General features: G+C 35.8%; 1 protein-coding gene across 7 annotated transcripts in view; it reads left to right on the plus strand.

Moving 5' to 3' along the window:
• RUFY2 (RUN and FYVE domain containing 2) overlaps positions 1-12688 on the plus strand; it is a 44631-nt gene that overhangs the window by 21756 nt on the left and 10187 nt on the right. For 2 of the 7 annotated variants that reach the window (XM_074296588.1, XM_074296592.1), the window contains exons 8-13: positions 1118-1187; positions 3111-3212; positions 4726-4842; positions 5663-5830; positions 6737-6834; positions 9509-9628. In XM_074296588.1, the coding sequence (XP_074152689.1) occupies positions 1118-1187; positions 3111-3212; positions 4726-4842; positions 5663-5830; positions 6737-6834; positions 9509-9628 (675 nt within the window). Of the gene's footprint in view, positions 1-1117; positions 1188-3110; positions 3213-4725; positions 4843-5662; positions 5831-6736; positions 6835-7741; positions 9296-9465; positions 9629-12688 lie in introns of those variants that run through there. The other 5 variants (XR_012487150.1, XM_074296589.1, XM_074296593.1 and 2 more) reach the window with 5 other exon arrangements.

A 12688-nucleotide genomic window follows, 5' to 3' on the forward strand; every position in this document is an offset into this window, starting at 1 on the left:
GGCAGTAATATGAGATAAGGCCAGAAAAACAAAAGTCTTGCCACATTGTGCAGGCTATTAAATGCCCAATAAAGCATTGGCTCAGATCAAAGGGCAGTATTACATCGAGATGCTGTTGTGAATCCTTACCTATGAGCTGTTGAAGAATGATGGGACCTTGGTTTGGGGTGACTAGAATCTGAAGTCTTTCTTCTTTTAATAATGAAATTAACACATTCCTTGTTTTGCTTAATGAGACAGTTGTAAGATTGTCAATTATTTGATGAATCTCTTCTGTGAACATAAGCTATGTAATATTTCTAAGTTGGAATCCTAGCAAAAAGGAAGTTATGAAGCTAAAATATGGAAATAGAAGCCACAATATTTTCAAGTTTATACATAGAGACTAAAAAAAGTCCAAGTGGGTTCAGTTAATATTTTCTGGGTCCATAATTGACATCTCATTTTCTACAGATCTGTTGAGTTCCTGATGTTTAAAAATTTCAGCATATTTTACATCCATATTTCCCAATCCTAAGGTTATTTTGGAAGGTCTCTTTTGAGTATTAACAAGATTCTGAGAGGGACCAAAGCAGGCATGGAATTCATGGTCATTGTATATATGTTCTTCATGGAACCCTGATGGTGTTGGGCAAATTTTTGACCAAGTATTTTGATAGTAGTAAACTCAGGGGACTACTGAATTAAAAGATATCTTAGGTTCCTTTAATTTCTAACTGCCATGGTTATACCATTTTTACCCAAATAAAAACCATCTTTCTGTGTTTTAATAGCATTGAATAATATCTGTTTGCCCTATTCAGAATTTACAGAATACAACTTTACATTGATACTGATTGCAAATAATGTCACCTAAAAAGAAGGATACTTATGAAGCCACAAGAAATCCTAAACAAAATTGTAATCAGAAATATATGAAAGCTTTGGCTGTAGAATTTTTGTTCCCTCACTGAAATAAGAAATGAAATCAGGATCCAAGTAAATAAAACATCTCCCAAACTACAGTGTGGGCTGGGAAGTTGGCTCATGCCAGCCAGCATTGGGTTTGTTATAACACATGGGTTTACCTCTTTGAGTTTGTTGTAATTTTAAATGATAATTTCTTTATTACTTTCAGCAGCACAGTCAGCAGCCTCCATTCAAGAGTTGATTCATTAGAAAAGTCAAACACTAGACTGATTGAAGAGGTATTCACATCCAGTAATGTATACCTTTATTTCGTAGACCTGATGAATAATATGATCTTTCAGATTATATGTATGAATTTTTATGTAAGCTCTTGTAAAAGCTGCATTGTGAAGAATCTGTGATAGAGATAACTGTTATTAAATCCCTGGGGGAAAAGTTGCTAAGATCCTGGTTAGGTCTACTTGATTGTGAGATGCTTTAGTAGATTAGCTTTTAGGAATAAGTCTACAGGAGGCAACTATAGAGAACTAAACTCCTCAACTCTTAGCTCCTGTGCAATTAGTACTAAGTGTCCTAGTGACACTGTGTCATACAGTCCTAATAAAATAGATTTGTCCATCTTTATCCAAAAGACTATCCACAAACACTATTATTGTACAGTTATTTCCTTCTATTGTTATCAGAATGATCCCATGTGGTATTTTTATTAGTGTGTGTTCTGTGGCCACTGGGCTAATTAGAAGCAAAACCAGATGTCTGATTCATTCCCTGTTCAGGAAACTATCGGTAATTTGAAGAAAAACCCATTAGCCAATAAAATGAGCCTGTACTCACAATTATTGAGGTCATAGGAATAGTTGATATGGAAAGAAATATAGATCATAGAATTTATTTTCTATTAAAATTTATTTTTACCTGGAACCTAATTTTTTTTTTTTTTTTTAGATTTGATATGGATTTTTTAGGCTTAGTTGAGTGAGCCCAAGATAATTTGACTGATTGTGCTCCTAATTATTGTTCATCTTAATAGTACTTTTATGGCTAAGTCCTTGAAGTGACATCAGATGAAAAAAAAAAAAAAAACTAATGTACTCCCTACTTAATCAATAAAGAAATCTTGATTGGAGAGAAATTCATTTTTTGAATGTGGAAATATGCTTGCTGGTAATTCTACTCTTGCCATATCAATTCCCATTAATTTATTGATACTAGTGTGAACTGCCTCATCTAAATCAGTGGATCAACAGGCCTGGCATTTGCTCTGTTTCTCTTGTTCCTGTCTCATCCTTTAAATTGAAGCTGTGAACTTTTATATCAAGTTTTTTTTAGTGAATATTCATCTCAGTCGATAAAAATGTTTGAAAACAAATCTGCTAAAGAACTGAACATTTGCAGTGACTTTCAAGCCCTGATATTTATCAAAGTAGCCTTTATTTATTTATCATATATCATAGATATAAATATGTATATTTATGTGTCAAAGTAGCCTTATTTATCAGGTACTTTGCTACACCATTATGTATTGTTAACTAAATGAATACAAGAGTTAAGGAGTCTAAAAGAATAGTAAAGTCACTCCTTTAGTTTGTTTTTGATTTAAGAATTGGAAACATACTTCTTTTAGATAAGTGGTATTGGTACTTTGTGTGCCAACAGGCAAGGTTGAGGCCAGTGCCAAAAAGGGTACAGGGGAGGCAAGGTAAGAGGCATGCTGAGAAGGACAGTCAGAGAACCTAGCTTTGAATCCTGGTTTGGCTATTTGCTGTCTGAATGATTCTGGCCCTCACTCACTTCTTCTGTAGAACAACAGAGATGGTGGACTCCATGAGTCCGGGCTCCCTCCCAACATAAAATTTGGGGGCAGAGAAGCCTTGCTACCCAAATGACTTTCTGATCCCTATTTGCCTCATCTGTAAAAACAAAGTTGGATTAAATAATCTCTAATGTCCCTTTAAGCTCAAATCTTATGATTTTATGTATAGAAATATAAAATCTTTATTTGAGGATTTTCCCCTTGTTTCTATTTCTGAGCATAACAACTTTTTTGGGGATAAAGGAGGTACATAGAACTCATAAATAAATCCTATCGAGGGGAACAGGTTTAAAAAGATTTTAGTAATGATTTTAAATGACTGCTTTTTTTTTTTTAAACAAAAAAAAATTTACATTCTTTCTTCTTGTCCCTTTCTCTTCATATTTAGTTAGCAATAGCAAAGAACAATATCATTAAACTCCAAGAAGAAAATCATCAGTTACGAAGTGAAAATAAACTGATTTTAATGAAAACACAACAACATTTAGAGGTACATATGAAATACTTTTTAAAAATTGTTTTATATTCAATTTTATATTTGAATTCTGTCCTTTGAATATCCACTTTCCCCCAAATGAGAAAGTAAGAAAAGCAAAGCCTGTTACAAACCTATATAATCAAGTAAAACATATTCCGTCATTAGCCATGTATGCAAAAAAATCTCTATTTGCATTCTAAATCCTTTATTTCTTTATCCAGAAGTTTTTCTTTAGCATGTTTCATCAAGAATTTTCTTAAGTTGTCATTTTCTTTATGTTGATTAGAGTTTCCAGATCTTTTCAAGTTATCTTTTCAATATTGTTACTATATAAATTATCTTCCTTGGTTCTACTCCATTTTGTACCCATTCATTCAAGTCTCCCCAGATTATCTTGAAACCATTCCTTCATCATTCGTTTACAGCAGTGGTCCTCAAACCCACGGCTGTAGTTTGAGAACCCCTGATTTACAGCATAATAGAATTCTGTCACATTCATATACCCTAAGTTGTCTGGCTATTCCAAATTGATGGAATTGATAATTCCAAATTATTGCCTCCGTTTCTAGGTCTTTGCCACTACAAAAAAGAGATGCTATAAACATTTTTGTTCATAGCGTCCCTGTCTTCTTTCTTTGATTTGTAGGCCTAGTAGAGTTATCACTAAGTAAAAGGGTATGTATGTTTTAATAGTTTTGGTGAGTTATTTCCAAATTGCTTTTTGAAATGACTAGATCACTTCATAGCTTTACTACCAGTAGTATGTTGGTCTACTTGTTTTCCCACATCGCCTGTAGTATTTGTCATTTTCTTTTTTTTTTTTCAACATAGTCTAACTGATAGAACATAGAGCCACAGTAATAAATTTGAACAATTTGGCAATTAGGGAATGACTCTTGTTATTATAATTTGCCTCAGTTTTCTATGTAGCTTAGAAAAGAGATTTTTACCAGAGAAACTTACTGAAAGGATTCTCATCCTCCCCCCAATTTCCTGCTTTTCTTTTTCGCTATCTTGATTTTCTTTGTGCAAAACCTTTTTAATTTCATGTAATGAGAATTGTCCATTTTACCTCTTGTGAGCCCCTCTTTTTTTCTTGTTTGAGCATACATACTTCCCCTAACAGATAATTTCTTTCATGCTTCTTTAATTTGTTTATGATGTCACTCCTTTATGTCTAAATCATGTGTCCACTTGCAACTTATCTCAGTATATGAGGTGAGATACTGATCTACCTAGCTTCCTTAGAGATTATTTTATATTTTTCCCCAATAGTTTTTCTTGCCCAGATTTCTGAGATCTCTAAGTTTATCAGACTGCAAGCTGCTGTACTTATTTGCTTTTGCATGTTGTTCCACTGATGACTCTATTTCTTAGCCAGCACCAAATTGTTTTGACAGTCACCAGCTTTGGATCTTAGACATAAAATAGTTGCTAGTGATTTGATTGTCTTGTATTTCTGCGCCTGTCTTGTAACAATGAATTTCTCAGAGTTCTCTGTTAAATGATGTGGCCATCTTCCTAGGTTACCAAAGTAGACGTCGAGACTGAGCTTCAGACGTACAAACAGTCTCGTCAGGGACTGGACGAGATGTACAATGAGGCCCGCAGACAGCTCCGAGAAGAATCCCAGTTACGACAAGTGAGCATCATTAATATTAAATTAGGAGAGATGCTGGGAAGAAAAAGTCTTAAAGACCACTTTAACACTAATATATTTTACAGTACTTTCATTTTTTGATATTTTTCCCCCTCACCTAAAGCCCTACTTTGTAATAAAAATGCTCAGTTTTGACTGGTAATATAACTTTGATAGTAATTGTATCTGATAGTGTAAACCTGTTCTGCACTTGTAGCCTCCCACATTTCATACAAGGAGAAGGAAATACGTCCCAGGATCAAATGAATAATATGCATAAAGCATTTTATCAACCTAACAATGTCATGGAAATATCAGTTAATATTAGTATTATCAACAACACTCTCATAATTAATGTTCAGCTTTTGGGATAAAGATTTATCATTTTCCCTGTATGTGATTTTGTTTGTTTTGGACATAAAACTGAAGATTAAATGCTAAAACAGTTCTCTTCTAGTCACTTTTTGCTTTAGGAAAATGCTTCTGAAGTGTACTTGCTAAGTTCCAGAAAAGTTAAAAAGATTAAATAAGACATGGTCCTATCCATCCTAAGCTTACCTAGTATGGGAATAGTATGCATGCAATATGTAACAGTGGAGAGGATAATAAAATGCTAACCTATAGGAGAAAGATGTGGCTCCAAAATCAATGGATTTGAAGGCACAAGACCTGATTCCTATCACAGTCACTGAAGCCATTGGGGCCTCCTTCTGCTTGGTAGTGAAAGTGCTTAGACTGGGAGAGTCTTTGAAATCCCATTGACCTCTACATGATATCATTTTGTGAGCTGACCCTGTGAATTGTGTGTGTGCTCAAATTTCAGGATGTAGAGAATGAGCTTATGGTGCAAGTCAGCATGAAACATGAAATTGAGCTTGCCATGAAGTTATTGGAAAAAGACATCCATGAGAAACAAGATACTCTTATAGGACTTCGACAACAACTGGAGGACGTTAAAGCCATTAACATAGAGATGTATCAGAAGCTACAGGTAAAGAAACATCCTCATAAGCTGAGGAAGAGTCAGGATTGAGGATCACTGAGCAGTCAGGGGCATTATTATGCATGCAGCCTCCTTCACATATCAGCCAATAGAGGGTAACAGAAAGTAGCAAGAACCTGCCTGAATTCCACACCAGCCTCAGACCCTTCCCAGCTCTGTGAGCCTGGCTAAGGTGCTGGCCACTCCTGACTTCTATTTTCTCACCTGGACAAGGGGAAGAATAATAATAGCAGTTATTTCACATATAACAACATAGTAAACTGCTTTGCAGACCTTAAGTCACTGTATAAAGACTAGCTGTTATTATTACAAAAAAAAAAGGAAGATGTGTGATTTTTTAATTATATGGCAATGACAAAGGAATCCTTTTTAAGACAATGATGACTTCAGAAAGACCAGAATGGTTAAAATTAAAGTTGTATGAGCAAAATCCAAGTCCAAACACTATAATGATTTCTTAGATTCTTGTGATGCCAGTCTTCCATTTTTTGATCAGATGATTCTCTGCAACTTTTATTAAATGCCAGTATACTTTAGCAGACTTGCATGTCAAAGCAATTAAATAACTAACTCAGTTGAAAAAAAGAAGTCTGTCTTAAGAGGATATACACTGTTTATGTCACTTCTTTATGTCTAAATCATGTGTCTACTTGGAACTTGAGACAATTTTGATGAAAAATAATCTCTCTTGGGTTTGTTAGTTTTTTTTTTTTTTTTGCCCATTGATATATTAAATGATTAATAATACTACTTTGTATTATAGAGAGTAACATTGTTAAAATGTTGAGTTAATTTACTCTATTAATGAATAATATGATTTTTAAAAATCCAAACATGTTAAACGTTAGCATGTAGTAATCCCCAAATTGTTGTGGCTTTCATGTTTCCAACTAGGGGTCAGAAGAAGGCATGAAAGAAAAGAATGAAATAATTGGTCGACTGGAGGACAAGACCAATAAAATCACTGCTGCCATGAAACAACTGGAACAAAGGTAGGGCATCCATAGCATTTGCTTCTTTCTCATCCCTTTCACTCGTTTTCCCTGACTGTACCCTGCCACTTGCCACTAACGCTGCCTTCCTAGGAAAGTGTTAGGTTAATGACCTGTTTGGAAGAAACTGGCTGAATTTTACCATTGGTTTTTATTGTTTGAAAACTGAAAATTCCCTTGTGAGGGAAAAAACCAGTGGCAAAATGAAATTTCTTTGACTTGAGTACATATCAACTGTCATCTTCACTGACTCTTATAATGTCATGTACCTGACTAGAAACAGGTGTTGTAAGCATTGAAGATAGGTTTATTTCTGCTTGTTTCCTCATCTGTAAAATAAGGGATTTGGATCAGATGATCTTTTCGATTCATTTGAACTCAAATAATCTATTATCACCTTCCACACTGGCCACAGCAGAATGCCATTAATTATTTCTTGGATGGTAGGGGGTTGATTCTGAAGTATATTTGGCCTACAAATATGCCAAGTTTTGCATCCAAGTATATAAAACATTTTGAAGAATTTAGCATCTGTTGTATAGACATTTAGAGAGAGAAAAAGATGCTTGAAAATGTTCATACATTGAGGTCGTGTAGCAGAAGTTTGTTTAGATTTAATCATTTATAAGTGGGATTTTTCATTTTATTGTTGGAAAATGTAATAGACCTCCATTACCCTGTCATATTGGTGTCAACATATGTCTTACCATTGCTTTCTTTGAATCTACCAATGAAAAACATAACTATTAAAGCTTTATTGACATGAATATTCTTTTATTGACATCCTCTTTTCTTTCTTCTTTTTTTCTTTTCTCTTTTGTTTTGTTTCTTTTATCCCAATTTTTACATTTTGGACATTTTTATTACTTCTCTCTTGCCTTTGATTTCTGTCCATCTCATCCTGAAGTGATAAAGATTTATTAACTCAGACTAGGACTATTGCAATGTCATTTGTGAAGTGTGCCAGCAGTGATGCGCAGCCCCAGTACAAATTGGTCAAAGATATATCTTTTTGAAGCTGCCTTATGCCCATGGCATCTAAAAAATCTTAAAGGGTGTTCGAATTTGTACAGCTTGTTCAATAGAAAAAAAAAATGATGTAATGAAATATTACAGAAGGGTGTTAGGAAGCCCTCCAACTCTCTGCTGTGGTAATATGCTTCCATAAAGAGAGCGAGTGACTTTGGATTCCCCTCAAACTTCACCATCCCCATATTTTTTCTGAATATTGAGCCAGTGCAGATCAGGTTTATCAAACAGTCTTATCTTCCAGCTATTTTTTAATGTAAAATGTCAAATTGTTCAAAATTAAATTAACCTTTGTTTCCATATTTTGATGACAGAAATTTCTTTTTCCTTTGGCACTCTCTTCATTATGGCTCTACCTTGATTTTTACAGTATTTTAAATATCAGTTTGTCACAGCCTCTTTTGACTGTTTTTGTGCTTGAGTAGTATTTGCCACTTCTGTTAAGCATTCTTGGACAGTAGCACAACATTAAAGCTTGCCTTGATGAGCCTGATAAGACAAAAGTCCCCTTAAGCCTTATAGGAAAGCTTTGGGGAGTTTACATGTTCCTGAATTTGTATTTTGTTTTAGTCTTCAAAGACATAAAGTGGTGTTTTCCCCTTCTTTATTCACTTGGGGGAAATAGCAACTTTTACGAAGCCCAAGTGAAATACCCATTTCTGTGACTCCAAACTTGCAATTGTGAAAGGAAATGCACCACCTGGAATTTGACTCATTAGACATCAATTTGCTATATTACCTTTCAATTAGAGTCATATTTTCCAGGAAATTTTGGAGAGCTTTTATTTTTTAAAATAAACATTCAACTTCAAACCAGTAAAATCAAATATTTTTAAATCTTTCATAGCAGAAGCTGTGGGGGAACACAGCAGAAACAATAAGCACATGTTATGAAAAGAAAACTAGGAAAGTCAGGTCCTAAAACCCTAAGAAAAGAAAAGTAACAAACAAAATATTTTTAGCTAATTACTTTTAATTCATTTGGTGGTGGGAGCATATGGTTGAGGAAGCTGCAGTGCCAACTACCAGAGAAATTTTCTTAAATTAAAAAAAACCCAAAAAACAAACACACACATATACACACGTACACATGTACATATGCAAAACCCAACAGCACTGGTATCCTTCAGTAAGGACAGGGAGAACGTTGCAGAATGTGCTCTGTGCTGTTGATTGGGGATGGGCATGGCTCTCTGCTCTTGGCCTTATTACACGTAACATCATGGCTCTTGTATTCTCATACAACACGTAGCCCATTGCAATTTCTTTGCTTAATTAGTGCTGATAATGGTAGGGCTGTAATTGGCAGTTTTTTAAAAGGCAGTAATGCACATACTTTGTAATGTAGACTAAACTCCATATAAGTGATAAAAGTTGTACTGCTTTGCATTGTTAATCTTAAGCAAGAAATAAAGTAAATCTGAAGACCGTGTCCTGGGTGTATTATATGGCATAATGACAATCATGGAAGCCATTTTTAGGCATTGTGTGGCTCTTTCTCATTTGAGTTTGTAAGTTTCCCCCAGACTTTGTTTTTGTTTAGAAATGTTTCTATTTCCCCATTTTTCTTTTATTTGTCTTCTTCACCCTTTTACACCCTAGTTCTAGCCTCAGTTTTACCCAAAGTTGATTTGAATTACACCAGATTGCAGCAAGCAGAGAAGGCTCAAATGGAAGCCAAGAATGAGGATGAGAAATTTGAACAAGAGTGTCTGAGTCAGTCTGACAGCCTACAGAAACAGATATCCCAAAAGGAGACACAGCTGTGAGTATCTTCTTCCTTTTGATCCAAAGAAGGATGTGGAGGGGTGTGTGTGTGTGTGTTGTATGCACGTGTGCGTGTGCACGCATACATGCTCTCTTTTCTCTTAATACATTCTCATAATGGAAGGAGTATACCAGTATTTCTTTTTATCTTATAATTGAGGCAATTATGTGTCCCTAGTGGATAATGGAATAAATCCCCCATCACCACTTCATCTTATATTCACTTTTGTGTGGTGGTGGAGTTTCTCCCATTAGAGTGAAATCAGGAAAGGACTGAGTTGTTCTTATTCTTATTTCCCCAGTGCCATGCACATTATCTAGAACATAGATACTTTGTTTTTGTGGATTAATTGGGGTTATCAGGATCTTTTTAAAAAATACATTTATTGATTGTGGTCATAAGTGTCTCTCCTGATGCTGTTATTATTCTGTAGATAACAATCTGTTTTGGGGTTATTTGACTGTCAGTAAATTTGTGGTGTTGGAACCTCTCACTTAATACAATGTATGTGTTCCAGCGAGGAAAGTTGTTCCACAAGACTGAGGGCTACTTTTGTTCCTTTCTTTGTTTTGTGGATTGCCAAGGCCAGCCAACAAATTTGTTTCATGATAGCTAGATTAATTCCTAGAAAGAAGAATAAACCTGTTTCAATGACCATACGCTTGATACTTTCACAAAGCTTGTTCTCTACTGACATAACTTCAGAATCCCACTTCCTTGTGGGAAGTCTAAGATTCATTGCACCAGGGAATTTGGTGATCGTGAATGAGAATGCATGTCAATGGATGAAGCACTAATTTTTTGCAGAAACATTGGGATTGCTATTGAAGACAGGAATTATTATTTACTCTGGTGCCAAATGTATTCCCTTTTAGCACACTTCGAGTCAGTGAACATTTATTTAATGTTTAGTAGTATCATGCCAATTTCTGCAGCTATGAAGACCTAAGAAAACAAAACAAAACAAAACAAAAACCCCAACACACACACACACACACACACACACACACACACACACACACACAAAACAGTTGCAGCTTTTAAAAGCTTACATTTATTTTACCATAGGCAAACAACATATACTCCAATAAATGCAAATATAGACAAAATAAATGCAAAGTTAATTCAGGGAGTAGGAGAGAGTAGTAACCACTGGGCCCTGGAGGAGAAGGTTAATTTGATTTGAGATGAGGGCTGAGGAGAAAGCCTGACCGAGAAGTGTGAAGCCCAAGGAGAAAACAGTGGATGAGGCAGTTTGAGTAAATCGGGGCAGGGAATGGATAAAACCAGTCTGAAAGACCTGGGTAGTTCATATTGTCCTGCAAGTCTGATCTCAAACACATTAGTTGTGTGACCCCAGACAAGTCATCCTCAATTTGCTTCAGTTTCCTCATCTGATAAATAGGGGTAATAGCACTTACCTCTCAGGAGTATTGTGCGGGTCAGATGGATAATATCGCTTAGCACAGTGCCTGGCACATAGTGGTCACTATATCGATTGAGTTATCATCATTATTGTTTTGCTGAATTAGATAGAATGATATATATATATATATATATATATATATATATATATATATATATATATATATATATATTGTGACACTGTTGGTTGGTTTTGCTGAAGTTTTAGCAAAAATTTCTTAAAAGGGAAAGCTTGCTGGATAGGAGAGGGATATGTTTTAAAATGAATGTCATAGAAAAGCAAAAGGTTTCCCTAAAACTAAAAAGAACAACAGCAAAGTGAGAAGCCACCTTATACAGAGCTTTAAATATCAAACAGAAGAGTTTGGACTTTATCTTAGAGAAAATGGGGAACTACTGATACTCGAAGAGTAGAAGCTCTGAAGTGGTGAGGGAGAGGCAGAGTCCTTAAGACTTGACTGTTACTTGGCTTTGGGGGCAGTAAGAAAAAGGCTTGAGAACTAGCTTGATTGGTGATGCCCTGGAAAGGAAGACGTCAGGATTGGGGAGCAGAGGAGAGATGACTGCCATTATAGACCTCAAAACACGAGGTGCCAGTGTGCAGGAGTCACTTGGAGTGTGGAAATAGAATTTGAGGGAGATACTAAGGCTTAATATGTAGCTTTTGGAATCATTTGCATAGAAGGAAGAGAAGAAGACATGGGATATGTGGCTGGGCCAAGGTGCTGGGACAGCCCGGTGATAGGAGGAAAGCCGGTAGGATGACTGGTCAGTGGTTTCAAATGCTATGGATTTGTCAAGAAGGGAGAAAATTGAGAAAAGCCCACTGGATTGAGTAATTATGAAATTATTGGTCATTTGGGAGAGACCAAGTAGTGGAACTAGTGGTCCGAAGCCAGATTCTGAGTAGGGATGGAAGGAAGCAAAGACAGCAAAAGGCTGTGAAAAGGAGGAGGAAGAGGGCAAACAGTAGCTGAGGTGGTAAGCTTACTTGAAGGTTACCAGTGGCAAGGCTGTTTGGGCATCTCTGTGGGCGGCTGAGAGAGAGAGATCTACCATTAAAAAGGAGGAATAAGCAAAACTCCTTGAGGATGTGGGATTGATAAGTCACCATTGACAAGAAGGAGCCCATCTTCTGAGGCTGTAATAGAAGGGAGAGTAGGAGGTAATGTGAATGAATCCAAGTAGTAGAAATGGAGAGGAGAGGAAGCTTGTAATAAATAGCCTCATATGCTTCAGTAAAATATGAGTCAAGGTCTTCCACTCAAAAGAAGGGTTGAAGATGATTTGAGGAGAAAAGGGGTGCATTGGAACAGAGCTTGTGGGAGGATGATGCCTTAGGGAGTCAATTAAGCTAGAGCATCTGAGAAATAGGCAAGCTACTTAAACTTTATAATTGAATTCAATCAGATGACAAGCATATCTCATGTCTTCTTAGAGCTTCCTACCTTGAATTACAGTCAATTGAGTATATCTTGAGATTGGAATCTCCACAAGGGTAGAGGGAATGTCTCCTCTAAATTTTGTATGTTTTTCCAACATGTAGCTCATTGTGGTGCATACAGTAAGCATTTATTAAACATTTTCTTCCCTCTTAGGCTGTAAGCTGCTTGATTTAAGGTCTATCTTATT

This window comes from Sminthopsis crassicaudata, chromosome 2 (assembly GCF_048593235.1).
Source record: "Sminthopsis crassicaudata isolate SCR6 chromosome 2, ASM4859323v1, whole genome shotgun sequence".
NCBI classification, from domain to species: Eukaryota; Metazoa; Chordata; class Mammalia; order Dasyuromorphia; family Dasyuridae; genus Sminthopsis; species Sminthopsis crassicaudata.